The 15,168-nt window shown below is 39.6% G+C and overlaps 1 protein-coding gene and 1 long non-coding RNA gene across 3 annotated transcripts; both read right to left on the bottom strand.

Moving 5' to 3' along the window:
- Window positions 1–80: 80 nt before the first annotated feature.
- On the bottom strand, window positions 81–1,368 carry LOC131468177 (uncharacterized). The gene is made up of 4 exons (XR_009241683.1): window positions 1,218–1,368; window positions 567–662; window positions 300–485; window positions 81–169 (listed from the first exon to the last, which is right to left on the bottom strand). It is a non-coding gene; the product is annotated as an uncharacterized LOC131468177 (long non-coding RNA).
- Window positions 1,369–2,344: 976 nt separating this feature from the next.
- LOC131468173 (tumor necrosis factor receptor superfamily member 14-like) lies at window positions 2,345–8,283 on the bottom strand. 2 transcript variants are annotated; one of them, XM_058642161.1, is made up of 4 exons: window positions 7,773–8,283; window positions 7,259–7,384; window positions 5,171–5,258; window positions 2,345–4,835 (listed from the first exon to the last, which is right to left on the bottom strand). In XM_058642161.1, exons 1-4 carry the CDS (start codon window positions 7,891–7,893, stop codon window positions 4,694–4,696), a joined length of 477 nt encoding a protein of 158 aa, XP_058498144.1. In that variant the 5' UTR covers window positions 7,894–8,283; the 3' UTR covers window positions 2,345–4,693. The 2 variants fall into 2 exon arrangements, with proteins under 2 accessions (XP_058498144.1, XP_058498145.1); XM_058642162.1 differs by having other exon boundaries at window positions 4,695–5,101.
- Window positions 8,284–15,168: the final 6,885 nt, after the last annotated feature.

The raw sequence follows: 15,168 nt of genomic DNA, 5'->3' as shown, positions 1-15,168 counted from the left end.
AAGTCGTTAAAGACACTCAAATACATAATAAGATATAAACTGAAAATTCGATTAACAGTTTCCTAAACTATCCTGCTTACCTTGAGTCAAACTCTGTGCCACGCATGTACATCTCCTTGGCTTTGTCCAGGGAGATGGAGTGAACAGCTCCGAGGGCGTATACTGTTGCCTGTGGCATGAAGATTAAGATTTAGACAGAAGATTGTGTTAGACAGTGACCATGTGTTAAAAGGAGACAGACATATGCAGTCATATAAAACATGTAGTCTACAAATCAGTGTCAGTGTCTGAGATCTCACCTCTGGCAAAAGTACATCCATTACGAATGCCACTGGATCTGCAGACTTCTTGTCTGTCTCAGTACGTTCGAGTACTTCAGACAAGAAGTGCATGACTTTGTCCACTTGTTCATCATCTTCAAAAAGAAGGATGACCCTGTCCTGTTTCTTGGCCCAAGGAGACACCGTGTTGCCTGTGATGATGTTCTATAAAAATTGTATAGGAATTTATTTTGGGTATTCATATACAAATACACAAACACCACACTAAATGCCATTGTCACTCACTTTAAGGTGTTGCAGCATGCCCTGATCCTCTGTGATTACACTGGTTAACAGACAACATGCCTCGCGTCGCTTCTGTTGGGCTTGTTGGGCCCTTTCCTAAAATTAAATTACACATAATATGCAACACTGAATACATGTGATTAAGAACTTTGAATAAGACATTTTCTTTCCCTGATTATTTGCACTTGCTCTGATAAGAGGCGTCATCCTGGCTGGCAACTTGTTTGGCCACAGTAACATCACTGCCCTAAATGGATATACAGATAAGCCTGTCTGAGAGGCAAATTGTTACATTACTTCTGAGAACAATCAATATTATCAGGGGCATCTATAAAAATGCAGGAATCTTGAAACTTTTTCTCAATATCTAAATTCTCAACAAGAGTGAAAATAAAATACACATTGACTTAAGATTCTACACACATGAAGTACAGTACACATAGATGAAATGGCTCCAGCATTAGTTTACTTTACTTTACTTATTTTGAGTTTCTGATACTCAAATGGACGAGTTGAATAGTTTGATGGTCACAGTTATCCATGGTCAGGACAAACAGAAATAACATCACATTTAATAATACATAAGGCTCATGGGGAATTTAAAGCCTTTCAGCGTTGAAATGAAAAAATATTTGATAATTTAGGACTTACCACCGTACTCCACCATTGTCTTTTGGTGTCCCTGCAGATGGGACACAAGCTTTGCGTAGCTCCCCTTTGTCTCCGAGTCGCATCTCCTCAGCTCAGGGTCTGCTCCTTCACTGAACGTAGTGTTGCTCTATAAGAGAAAATGTAAAATAAAATTGCATTTTGTATTTTTTATCATGGAAACATTATTAATCCAGAATCAAGTAGTAATGAACTGGACTGCATTTGCCTTTAAGACTTTCCCTGTCCTAAAATATATGCAGGCTAACTGAAATAAAACAAAAATCAAATGACACTGTTGACTGTGATTCAACAGAACTTCTAATCTCTAAACATGAAAAATATTATTCATCATTAAATCTTTTATCTTAACAATTGTAGAACTGAGGTCACACGTTTTCAAATGAGCAAAGCTGTGTGCAACTTGTCAGAGTCATTTAAAGATTAAAAAACAGATAAATACTAATATATAGAGATCATATAGTTTATCTTATACGTTTCTTGGTTGAAAATGAGACAATGTTATATTGTCAATGTTATAACCTGTACATATAAATAAAAGAAAAAAAGGAAAAAAAAGAAAAAAGGGAGAAAATCGCTGCGTCTTGCTTGCTGTTACAATCGCTATCGTTACAGCATGCAGACATTACTTATTTTGGTTTTGTTCACACACCAGATCATTTTGGCAAAACTTCAGCAGATTCATCATTGACAATATTTATAAAGACTTATTTTATTATGGGAGAATGTAGTATTTTGCTTTTATAGAACTCAAAATAGAGAGAATATGTACTTTGTTATAAATTTATTGATTATGTTGGCAAAATTCCATATTCATAAATGTAAATTCAGTGGTAAAAAACCTAATTTTGTCCCTTTTACCCATGAAGTTGTACATTATATTTCTTTGATTTCTGGCTCTAACAACAAAAAAGTAATTAAGACTGTCAATGTTTGGTCCTCCTTTTCTTTCTCTTTTTAATAACTCATCAGTTACCCTGGCAAAATTGTATTTCTCCTGTTTTTGCTCTGTTTGTTCACTAATGCAATGTGTTTCTTTTGTCACTTCTGTAATGTAACCGTATTTCAATAAAGTTGTTTATAAAAAAAAAAGTCTCAAAACAGGAAGGACTTAGTCCGGGTGGTGAGAACTGCACAGGGGATTGTGGGCCGCCGTCTACCTGATCTGGACTCTGTTTACACCGCACGACTCCAGAGGAGGGCCAGACGGATAGCAACAGACCCCACCCACCCGGGCAACGCTACTTTTTTATTGTTCTATAAGTGCTTTTATCTATTTATGACATTTTAATGTGTGCTGAGAGTCTCAGGAGGAAATGTTGTTATGCTTGCATAATAACAATAAAGAATCTTGAATCTTGAATGTAGACATTTGGGTTTTGGTTTTGAGTTGGACTGAAATCCATTTGATCTGGACTTGGAGTGACCAGCAGAGCTATCTCGTTTCTCATCCAGGCTCTGCACTGGCAGATCATGTCGGTCAATGTGCTCTACAGTAAATATCTTCTCTCTGATGAGGAAAACATTTTAGAAATGAACTCTGCATGGTCTCAGGTACTTTTTCTTCTGCAGGATGGAGTGTTTGACCAAACCACAGCTCAAACGCAGGCCTGTCACGAGAAGAGCGAGTCAGCGACTACTGAGAGGGGTCAAAGGGGCAAAACTAGAGCATAGTACAATACTTGTTTGTTTAGTTCAGGTATTTTCTCTACCACATGACCTGTGGCATCAAGATAGATGTGTTGCAGCCAAAATCTTTATTCCAGTGTCTGTGTGTAAATGAATTAGCAAAAGGATCTATTTGTTGATGACGCATGACTTTTTAAGTCAACGTGAGCTCAAGCTTTATGTCATTGTGGAGCCCTTCGCTGGTCTACATCTTCTTTCATTTTTGTGCTGTGTAACTTCCCCAAATCTGCTGATTTCGGTTCTTGTTTTCTCAGCTTTGCATCCATCAAATGAACATTGTGCTGAGACACAGACAAAATTGACAATTCTGTTTACGGCTGTGACTCTTCTTAACGTGCTGATATTTGAATATGAGTGTGAGTGAGCGTGGGTTTGTCACAGTTTTCTACTCACCTGACTCCTCCCCACTCTATCTGCCAAGACACACCTCCTCATCAAGCCAACACCACTCACCTGTGATCACAGCTGCTCCTCATCTCCTGCAGTCCTCCCTGTATTCTCCAGCTCCTCACTCACTACTTTGCCACATTGTTCTTAGTCCTCATGCAAGACTCTCCAGTGTTTGTTTCTGGATTGACTTTTGAACCCTGAACCCTGAACCCTGAACCTCAGCCTTCTGTCTGCGACCACAGTTCTGCCTCAGCAGTGTCTCAGGTTTCTGTCTGCCTGTTCCATAGACTGTCTGGTGAGCTCTGTCAACGAGTGCCTTCACATGCTGTGGTTCTAATAAAGACTGTTCCTAACTGTCCTGCGCTGTATTGTGCTGCATGTGGGTCCACATACTGCACCTGTTTCAGGATTGTTTTCCAAAAAGTCCTTATAAAATAGATCAGTCCATGAGGGGACAGTTTTTCCTTCCCATATTTAGGCTTCATTTTCTTCCGCTGTTTCTTTGTTATTACTATTTTGAACACTTTTGGTCCTGCTTGACACTTTCTGTTTTTTTTGTTTTCCCCTTTAAAACTTTAACTTTTAGGTAGAACTTTTGTCCGGCCTACAGTCTTCACACATCTTAATCTTCTTTTGGTAGAAGTTGAAGTCACTTTGTTGTTGTTTTAGGTGTCAGCACAAACTTAAAACAGTGAGATTTTTAATGGTTAAATAAGGAAGTGTGAACATGCACATTTTGCACATACACCATGGTAATATTAGACTATTGGACAATGATACTGTAAGTGAAAGTGTTTGAGGCTTGGTGTGGTCAGCATTAGCTATCATTTTCAGGATAAAGGAAGTGAAAGAGTGGACTGTGAAAGGAAAACAGGAAACCTTTTTGTTTTGAGACGGCTCACTGGGCCTTCTTCTCTGTGAGATTATAACATTCAAACAGTAAAACTCATTTTTCTCTTCAGGATCTGAAGCAAATAACTCATTTGACGCCTTAATCAAGAAATACTATTTCTTCTGGGTTGTTATTTGTGAAACAGTACATTTTAAAGTCCATGGGTAACAATGATTACGTTTTAGCATTAAAAGTAGGAAAACGGAAACATAAAAGGTTATTTTGATAATTACAAGTGCTGCTAATTTAGGGCAGCTGTGGCTTTTGGGTGGTGGCCTAATACATTTTTTTAAGCACTGTATTTGTCTATATTCTTTTATGTTTATGCCATCAGATTGGTTCTGTGAGAAAGTGTTTTGTTCGTACTTTTGTTTGAGGAGATGATGAATAAAAAACATCAGCTGCCCTGAAATGCCACCTTGACTGTGTGTAAAGTATTATCACTGTGGCTTTTTCACAAAAGTCTTTGTGAAAAATGTTTTGTCCGTCAGTTTAAAACCTGCTGCAAGACAGCAATCACAAATATTACTGCAACTTTGGCATCAACGGTGACTCCAGCGCCCACGGTGACTCCAGCGTCCACGGTGACTCCAGCGTCCACGGTGACTCCAGCCACAGGTGTTTGTAGACTTCATTTATGGTTACAGCAAGAAAACAGCAAGTTATCGTTACACGACAGGAGGAAGCAAATACTAAACTATCCATCCATCCATCTTCTACCGCTTTATCCTCCACGGGCCCCATGGACACACCCTATTTCACTGAAAGAACTTGAATTTTCCATGTCAGTTTGACAAGTTTCCAAGCCCAAAAAGTCATTTCTGGATGTTTGTCCAAACCCAGTCTGCTCCCCTCTGTCTAGTGTCCAAGGCCACACCCGTCCCACGTCCACACTCTGAATACAAATACAAAATGTAATGTTGTGACTGATTTAGGATGGACGTGTCGTGAAAGCGTCACTTACTGCGTGTGCGGCCGACAAGTGGTGAACGTCCCATCTGAAAATGTCCCGGCACTGCAGTCAGCGCAAACTGTGTCTGTCAACGCTGTTCCTGTACAAATGCAAATGACACATACAGTGAGGAGTGAACACAGAATGATGGGATACAAGTTTAAAATCACATCAAAACATCCGACACAAACATTCAAAGTGTCAAAGAAAACATTAAAAATAAAACCAGAGGGAGGGACGACGTGTTTTTGAGTGAATTTCCATCACCAGCCCATTTTAAAAGGCGGTCCAGCTCAGTGGTTCCAAAACACTGGGTCGGGACACACAAATAGGTCGTGACTCGCGCCTGCGTTCTAAATAACGCACATAAAATCAAGTTTACTTGGAAAATGTTTGTTTACTAATTCCAAATAAATACAGATGTGACTGTAAATTAGTCTCAATTCACATGACAGCTGTGTGCTTTCTCAAAAGTGAGCTTCCTCTTGTGGTACTTCAGAAATACTGTTCATACCAGGGTATGTGATCAGAGTGGAGCTCTTTATCTCTTAGAGTCACTTCATCTCTCACTTTATATCTCTTTCACTTCACTTCTTAGGTCATTAAAACAGTGTCAAGTTGGACACGACCTCATGCAATGTCAACACGTTATAAACATAAACATACATTAGATACATGTTATATACATATTGTGACGACCCCAGTGGGCGGGGTTGTGTAGGTGTGCCTCTCTCCCTTTCTCTCTGTTTTACACAGGAATGCAATCAAGCCTATGCATCGCAGGTGTGTGCAGTTTACAAGGACGCATATATACACATATATATGTATACATACATATATATGTGTATATATGTATACATACATATATATGTACACACACACACACACACGTATACATACCATTAACTTTGATGTACTGTCCTGGTTTACACTGGCGGTGTTTCTCTGCTGCTTCACAGTTTAAGCCTTTGGATTTTACACAATAGAATCCTTCCAGAGGTTCACAGAGTGCATCCCGTGTTCTTGTGCATGGACTGACTGTCTTCAGGTCAGAAGCTGTTGACAGCACACAAAGGCACAGGTAGAGCTGCATAGCGCAAACTTCCTCCATTACAACAAATAAAACTTTATCTAAGGACACAAGAGCTTCTGTAACAGTTAATACACCAGTATGTAGAAGCCCTTTAAGCAATTTAATACTAAAATACAATTATTATTGTCAAATTTACCGTTTTACAAAAAAAGTCAAATTGGAATAATTTAATTTACATTCATAAACAGAAAACAATAGTTTTATTGGTTGAATATGATGCTTGATTAATTTCTGACTTCTCAGAGAAGAAGCCGGCTCAAATTTGAGTAGAAAAGGGTGAATTCATTTATAATAATTTTAGTTTTAAACAGGTTTTTGAAAGATTTATTTTGGCCACCAAGTGATGCTTAATCACACTAAAAGTATCTTTTGTGAACATTAAATGATCAATTATTCAATAATCTACGTATGAATCAAAAACACATGAATGTAAATATCAAAGTTTCACAAACATGGGAAACAACAGTGAACAAACATTTCATTTCCAAATAATGGAGCGACATCAACATTATATCAAAATGTACATTCAAAATAAGACAATAAATAAAAAAAAAATGGAAAATTACAAGAAAGAAAGTCTACATTTTTAGAAAATGCTTCATGTACAGAAATAGTTTTGATTCTGACCTTTAGGGGCCAAAGTCTAAGAAGTGTAAAATAACATTTGCATCACTTCCTCTTGTGTGTCTCCACACTAAAGACGTACGTTTGAGGCGTTTAATCAGAGTCAGTTTGAGTCCCTGACTGAGTGAGAAAGTGAAAGCATCTGTGACCTTTGACCCATTTTGACTGATACATTATGTGTTTACAGATTTTATTTTGACTTTAACTTGTAAAGGTTTACCTTTAATTACAATTAATTTGTGTCCCCTTGTCCTTTTTGCACGACACAAGAAAAGAACCTCGTTACAAATAAAGTAACTTTTACTCTAATTACATTTTAAACAAGCTACTTTACACAAAGTTTGATTAACTGAAGGAAACATGGTAACAACAACAACATCTACCTGGAGCACAGCTTGTGCAGTTCAAGCAACGTTTGAGTCCACTGAAAACATCGTTGAAGGTTCCGTCTTCACAGGGATTACACTTAGTGCTGGATTCATCCGAACAGTCTGCTCTTACATACTCTCCTGAGGAAAAAAGAAAGAAAGAAATCAAGTTTAAGCTGCTGTCAGAGATGTTGTGTTACTTTTTATTGCCAGTTCTCTGATGGTAGGGTTTTGGGGTTTTTTCCACCAACAAACAGCCAAAACAAATGAATGTGTCTGTGGACATGCTGAAATGTCCTGATAAGGAGACAAAACACTCATTTTGATATTGTATTTGGAATATGTGTATTTTGATTTTGTGGTTAATTTTTGTTTGTGTTATTAATGTTATTCCACATTTCGGCTGCTGTAAAGCAAGGGCCTTCACCTTTACAGCTTATTCTCCGGCTACAAGAACAAGACTGCAGCCGTTACTCTAACGAAAATAACAATACTAAAAAGAATGAAAGATCACTCGGAGGAATCTTACCAGGTGAACACTTCGGACAGCACTCAGTTCCCGCCTGGTAATATGATGGAATACAAGCTGAACTTCCTCTGCAGACACTGATCATAGAGCTGTGGAGAACAGTGCAAGTTTTTTTCCCCATCTCTTGATCAGAAATGTTGACATGACTGACGACAAGAGGCGAGGTGTTCAAGGAAAAAGGAAGAAGAGGATACCCCGAGGATGACCAGACCAAAATAAGCTCTTTAGCTTGTTATAGCTACTGTTGCCAAATCAACTCCCATTGTGAAGTGTTTAATCCACAGACGTCAACTGCCACCAGGCTCTTATTGGAGGATACAGCTGCCAATCACACTGGTGTCCGTCCATCTATCCATCCATCCATCATCCATCCATCTTCTACCACTTTATCCTACACAGGTCGTCAGTTCATCACATAGAGTCAAACAGCCATCCACTCTCACACTCATGGCCAAACTCCACTACCACATAAAAAACCCTCTACTGAGTGGGTGATGACATCTATGCTTGAGTTAAACAGCAAACAGTAAGAGAGAGATGAGGTTAAAAATACGTTACCAACAAAGTTGCTGCTTTTAAAGGTTTTCTCACAGAAAACATTTTGACAGAGTGTTTGGCGGAGTTTCTTGTGCTGAAGACACCATCTCAATTAGATCTGTGCTGAGGAGGGAGATATAAGATCTGTATATGAAGAGAACAAAGAAGAAAACTATCAAAGGATTAAAGGAAGGAAGTGTCCTGTTGAAGGCTTCTAACTATGCAGGTAACTACCAGTAAACTCCAACAGAGCCCAGTGTTGTAGTTTGAATTGTGTATGTACTTGTGTCAATGTTTGTTTTTGTATGTTCTTTTCTCTCTTTCTTTTTATCTATGTAGTATTTTGGTTTTATAAAAATGTTATTTCTCTTGTATGTAAAAAAAGGCTCTCGTCTCAGCAGGTTCTACAATCTAAGTGATTTATTCCCAATTATTCACCGCGATAAAGTGAGCTGCAGTTAGATTTCTGCTGCATAATTGGTAGAGTGAACATGGTACTGACAGCCAGTGTTCAGACAGACCTCACTTTCACATCATATGTCAAACATCTTGTCATAAGATATTTATTACACATGAAGAGAATATTTTTAGTTTTCCAAGACTTAAATTTCTCCAATCTGAGACTACGGAGGTAATTTAAAAGTGATAAGTGTCATTTGTTGTACTTTCGATTTATTGCTCAGATCAAAAATAGGAAGTTAAATAATGGGGCCACGGAAAGATTTTGATATTTAATTTGGATTTAATTTTATTTGAATGTGACCGGCACTAGGATTACTTGTGTATGACAACGCCACTCTCTTTAAAGGGGAGAGACCCTGGACTACACGCAGTGTGACTAATCTACAGCAACCACTCCCCACTCAGGTTAATACCTATTAGGGCAAGGACAAGCAGAGGCTCTTGAAGTTGTACAAAAATAAAGTTTATTTTAACAATATCCCCTCAACAATAAAATCAATACTTTTGTATTTGATAAGGCTGATACCTAGAGTTGGACACACACATAACCAGGTGAATACTGTTATGTATTTAAAGGTTTGAAGGCACTGCACACTTAAAAGACACTGCACACTTAAAGGTTCGAAGGCACTGCACACTTCCAGAGCAAACATTAAATTCTACGACACCATGGAAAGGTGGATGGTCACAACTATCAAGGTAAGCGCAACAAAACAAAAATGGAGACACTAATTATAAGGATTTCTGGGAGGAGAGAACAGTGGCTGCCCTGCCGACGTGTGTCGCCAGTTCAGCCTGCTTTGAGCTAAGCTGTAGCGCATCCAGGTAATACAGTAGATTGACTGGGACAGCTAATGCTGCTTGTCATAAAGTGCTGATGATTAATATCTTAAACTGCTACGAGGTAAGGCCTACAGGTACGAGGTACAATGCAGTTTAACCCTCATGGCACCAACCGACACACTCTTTTCTTCTCAGACCTGCGACGCCGGCAACAGGAGCATGGACGAGGGTGAGCTACGAGAACAAACGTGGACTTGCAAAGTCCCGCGAGATCCTAGTCTCATGTACTGTGAGGCTGCTGTTGCTAGGTTCCCCACCTGGTGACCTGGGTCCTAGCGTCCCATATGTTACATGAAGAAGAATTTTTTTCTGTTTTTCTGAGTAATTATTTTCTGTTTTTCGTGCTCACTACGCTTGTAGTCGGTGATGGTCCTGATGCCTTTCCACATGTTGCGGGTGTTGTTGTCACGGAAGTGTTCCTCGATGCGTTGCCTGTACCGGTGTTTCGCCAGCTTCTTTTCAGGCCCTGCTATAAGCCAGTTTGTGTGAAAAGCACCGTGCCCCTTCTCCAATAAACGGGAGAAAAGGTGTTAAAAGTAGTTTTATAACTCCAGATTCTTTCACTCAACGTCTTTATCTCCAACTCGAATTCATGTGTTCACAGCTCCACAGTTCACACCGTCATCTGCCCCGTGTTCACGATGTCAGTATGAATTCACACAGCAGCTCTAAATACATCGATAATAGGTTTGAAAATAAATGCTAATGAGCGACTAATAAATCACTAAAACCTGCTTTGTTGTTATAATTTTTTTTAAATGTAAAAGAAAACCCATCATTGCCTTCATTTATTCATATTTCTCATAAAGTTTTCACATCGTACGGTTCCCTGACAGTAGCGCCGTTCCCGAGACGCCACATGACCGCGCTTTGCTGTGCTCGTACACAGCTGTGACGTCACTCTGGGAATTAAGATGTTTCTGGGCTTTTTATGGCCTTTACGAAGGTTTTACGAATGTGAAACTCCATGAATTAAGAATATAAAGATCTATACATGCCTGTGTCCATGTCTCAGTTTTACAGGCGTCTCTTTTACTGTTGTGCTCAATGGGAAAATTGCTTTTTTGATGCAGTACCACGAGTGGCCACCATGACAAAATTGTCTTCAAGGTAGAGGGGCGGTGCTCTATCCGGTTCCAATATACGTCCCCCAGCTGACGGCTGCTAGTGCTTCGTTCTTGGATCGTGCGTGTTGAATATTCGACCTGAAACTTCTTGGTTTCACTAATAAACCTCATCAGAACTTCACGTGACGACTGGCTTAGTCTGAATAAATAGAAGAACCTGACTGTTCGTGAAGGTAAGTAGTACGTAGTCTGTAGTACTCCGTAATCTGTAGTCTTACGTGTTTACTTCTTGTGTAACAGAGAGAGAGAGAGAGAGAGAGAGACGGCAAAAGCAGTAAACAGTATTTAAAATGTGGACTGTTTCTTTTGTTTAAAACAAAAACCAAATACCTTTCGCTCTTAGTGAGCTTGAAGGCTTAAATGCTAAAGGTTAAAAACACTTGTTTAACGTTTATCGTGTTTTAAAGAGATAAGGTAACAAACCGGAATAACACTAACAAACCGGAAATAACACTAACGTTTGCCTTTCAAAATTAAAATTCTAACCTATTGTAACAATCCTGAAAGGCATGTGTTAGTTGCATTTTCAATGTGTGTGTTGACAAAACTGTTACTGTTCCTTTAAGGTTTTTTACGAGTGATTCCGTGTGTTTTGCGCATGCGCGAAGTCTGTGTTGTGGTCAAGAATTTATGGAAGTGTGTTCATGTTCTGGAGGCGTGGGTTGCGGCCGAAACATCAACCCGTGTTCATGACTGAATAAAGAGTCGTCTTGTTAAAAGAGATACGTCTGCTGCCTACTGTGTGTAGGCGTTACATTGGTGTCAGAAGTGGGATTATGATGTCACCACAAAAGGGAGGCATTTTAGCACTGGTGAACTGGTGTGGGTTTACAGCCCAAAAAGAAAAAAAGGACGGTGCCCCAAGTTGGACAGTAAATGGGTGGGGCCCTGCAGAGTGTTAGAGAGGGTGGGGGAAGTGGTCTACCGTGTGCAGTTACCACCTAGAGGCAGAAGGGCGGTCCTGCATAGAGACAGACTGGCACCATACAGAGGACATTCTCTTCCTGCCTTTTCAGAAGGACGGCCTCCGCCCCCTCCTGCTCCGGTGGTCATGAGCCCACAGAATGAACCGTCTTTCCCCCTGGGTGGCCCAACTCCCCAGTCTAGGGGGTTCCCTGACCCCTCTGCCAGTCCTAGACGGCCTAGGAGGCCGCGTCAGTTACCCCCGCGCTTCAGGGACTTTATTGTTCCCTCGGGGACGAGGAACTAACTGTTGGGGGGGCTGTGTAACAATCCTGAAAGGCATGTGTTAGTTGCATTTTCAATGTGTGTGTTGACAAAACTGTTACTGTTCCTTTAAGGTTTTTTACGAGTGATTCCGTGTGTTTTGCGCATGCGCGAAGTCTGTGTCTTGGTCAAGAATTTATGGAAGTGTGTTCATGTTCTGGAGGCGTGGGTTGCGGCCGAAACATCAACCCGTGTTCATGACTGAATAAAGAGTCGTCTTGTTAAAAGAGATACGTCTGCTGCCTACTGTGTGTAGGCGTTACACTATTATGCGCTTCAACCATTTGGGTGAACGATGTCAAACCAACTGTGCAACATATAGATTAATATTCCTCATGTGCCACAAGGCTTATATTTCAAATATATCTTTTCGTCATTTTGTTTTACAATTAAAATAATTACAATTTCACTTCTGCAGCGATTACTGTCAAGATGTTCCAACATAATAATGGCTGTTAGCTGTTAGCTGAGAGATTAAACAGAATACTACAGGAGAATGTGCACAACTTTAGTTTCTTAACTTGTGTCAGGAAACCTGACAAAAAGTCTCAATAGGAACATCTTGACAGTAATCGCTGCAGAAGTAAAATTGTGAAAACTTTATTGTGAAAACTTGACAAAGAGATATATTTGAAAAATAAGCCTTGTGGCACATGATGGATGTTCATATCTGTGTTATACAGTTGGTTTGACATCTTGAGGTCAAAAGGTCAAGAAGCATAATAAGTTTATTCATACGTAGATTATTGAATAATTGATCATTTAATGTTCACAAAAGATACTTTTTTTTTTAGGGTCATTAAGCACCACCTGGTGGCCAAAATATTTCACTGTCATTCACGGGTGATATTGTAGTTTTCTTGTTAATGTTTCATGTTTCTGTCAGCCTGTTTATCTTGTTCATGTAAATGATACACTTTACTCTGAAAACTGCATTGTTTGTGATCAAATTAATACAACAACAATAATAATAATAATTAAAATAATGTTTTTTGGTCACATTTTAAGAACCCCACATGTGTACTATTGTACGACCTTAATGGGAGCAGCCCAACCCCTTTCTTTTTATAGGAGACTCCCTCCCATTGGCTCAACTCAGCATTGACTGCACCTATCAGACTAGTCTTCAGAGATAATGATATGATAAATTTCCTCCATAGTCTCAGATTGGAGAAACTTAAGTCTTGGAAAACCTGAGTGGAAATAAAAAGGAAAACTAAAAATATTCTCTTCATGTGTAATAAATATCTTGTGACAAGATGTTTGACATATGATGTGAAAGTGAGGTCTGTCTGAACACTGGCTGTCAGTACCATGTTCACTCTACCAATTATGTAGCAGAAATCTAACTGCAGCTCACTTTATCGCGGTGAATAATTGGGAATAAATCACTTAGATTGTAGAACCTGCTGAGACGAGAGCCTTTTTTTACATACAAGAGAAATAACATTGTTATAAAACCAAAATACTACATAGATAAAAAGAAAGAGAGAAAAGAACATACAAAAACAAACATTGACACAAGTACATACACAATTCAAACTACAACACTGGGCTCTGTTGGAGTTTACTGTTAGTTTTTAAAGTTTTCTTCTTTGTTCTCTTCATATACAGATCTTATATCTCCCTCAGCACAGATCTAATTGAGATGGTGTCTTCAGCACAAGAAACTCCGCCAAACACTCTGTCAAAATGTTTTCTGTGAGAAAACCTTTAATAGCAGCATCTTTGTTGGTAACGTATTTTTAACCTCATCTCTCTCTTACTGTTTGCTGTTTACCTTTTAACTCAAGCATAGATGTCATCACCCACTCAGTAGAGGGTTTTTTATGTGTTAGTGGAGTTTGGCCATGAGTGTGAGCGTGGATGGCTGTTTGACTCTATGTGATGAACTGACGACCTGTGTAGGATAAAGTGGTAGAAGATGGATGGATGATGGATGGATGGATGGATGGACGGACGGTCACCAGTGTGATTGGCAGCTGTATCCTCCAATAAGAGCCTGGTGGCAGTTGACGTCTGTGGATTAAACACTTCACAATGGGAGTTGATTTGGCAACAGTAGCTATAACAAGCTAAAGAGCTTATTTTGGTCTCGTCATCCTCGGGGTATCCTCTTCTTCCTTTTTCCTTGAACACCTCGCCTCTTGTCGTCAGTCATGTCAACATTTCTGATCAAGAGATGGGGAAAAAACCTTGCTCTGTTCTCCACAGCTCTGCATGATCAGTGTCTGCAGAGGACGTACACGTTGTAATCCATCAGATTACTGGGCGGGAACTGAGTGCTGTCCGAAGTGTCCACCTGGTAAGATTCCTCCGAGTGATCAACCATGCTTAACCAGAATGACAAACTTATACTGACGTCAGTCTTAAGGCCTGTACATACTCTGCAAGAACAGAGACAAGAAGAAAGTTAGTTGTGGCCAGGACATTACATACTTCACGAGAAACTCGAGAAGTGCAGACATCTGGTAAATCCTCATAGGGAATGACAACGTTTCCACATTAACCACACACAATCACACAATATTTGTCGGACACCACACAAGAAAGAATCTGCCCGGACGATGTGTCGAGAACGAGCTGCAAGAAAGAGAACAGAACGTCTGTGTTCTTGTGGAGAATGTGCAGGCCTTTACCCCCTCAGGAGTGACACTGGATTGTGTACTGACATACTGTGAAAGAGGGGCAGATATTATTAGATTGTTCTTCTTTCTGTGCCTTTCATTCTATTTAGTATTGTTATTTTCGTTAGAGTAACGGCTGCAGTCTTGTTCTTGTAGCCAGAGAATAAGCTATAAAGGTGAAGGCCCTTGCTTTACAGCAGCCGAAATGTGGAATAACATTAATAACACAAACAAAAATGAACCACAAAATCAAAATACACATATTCCAAATACAATATCAAAACGAGTGTTTTGTCTCCGTATCAGGATATTTCAGCATGTCCACAGACACATTCATTTGTTTTGGCTGTTTGTTGGTGGAAAAAAACCCAAAACCCTGCCATCAGAGAACTGGCAATAAAAAGTAACACAACATCTCTGACAGCAGCTTAAACTTGATTTCTTTCTTTCTTTTTTCCTCAGGAGAGTATGTAAGAGCAGACTGTGTGGATGAATCCAGCACTAAGTGTAATCCCTGTGAAGACGGAACCTTCAACGATGTTTTCAGTGGACTCAAACGTTGCTTGACCTGCA

Source organism: Solea solea, chromosome 11, assembly GCF_958295425.1.
Source record: "Solea solea chromosome 11, fSolSol10.1, whole genome shotgun sequence".
In the NCBI taxonomy this organism is placed as follows: domain Eukaryota; kingdom Metazoa; phylum Chordata; class Actinopteri; order Pleuronectiformes; family Soleidae; genus Solea; species Solea solea.
The sequence above is the reverse complement of the archived record's forward strand: the minus strand, read 5'-3'. Positions and strand labels throughout refer to the sequence as shown.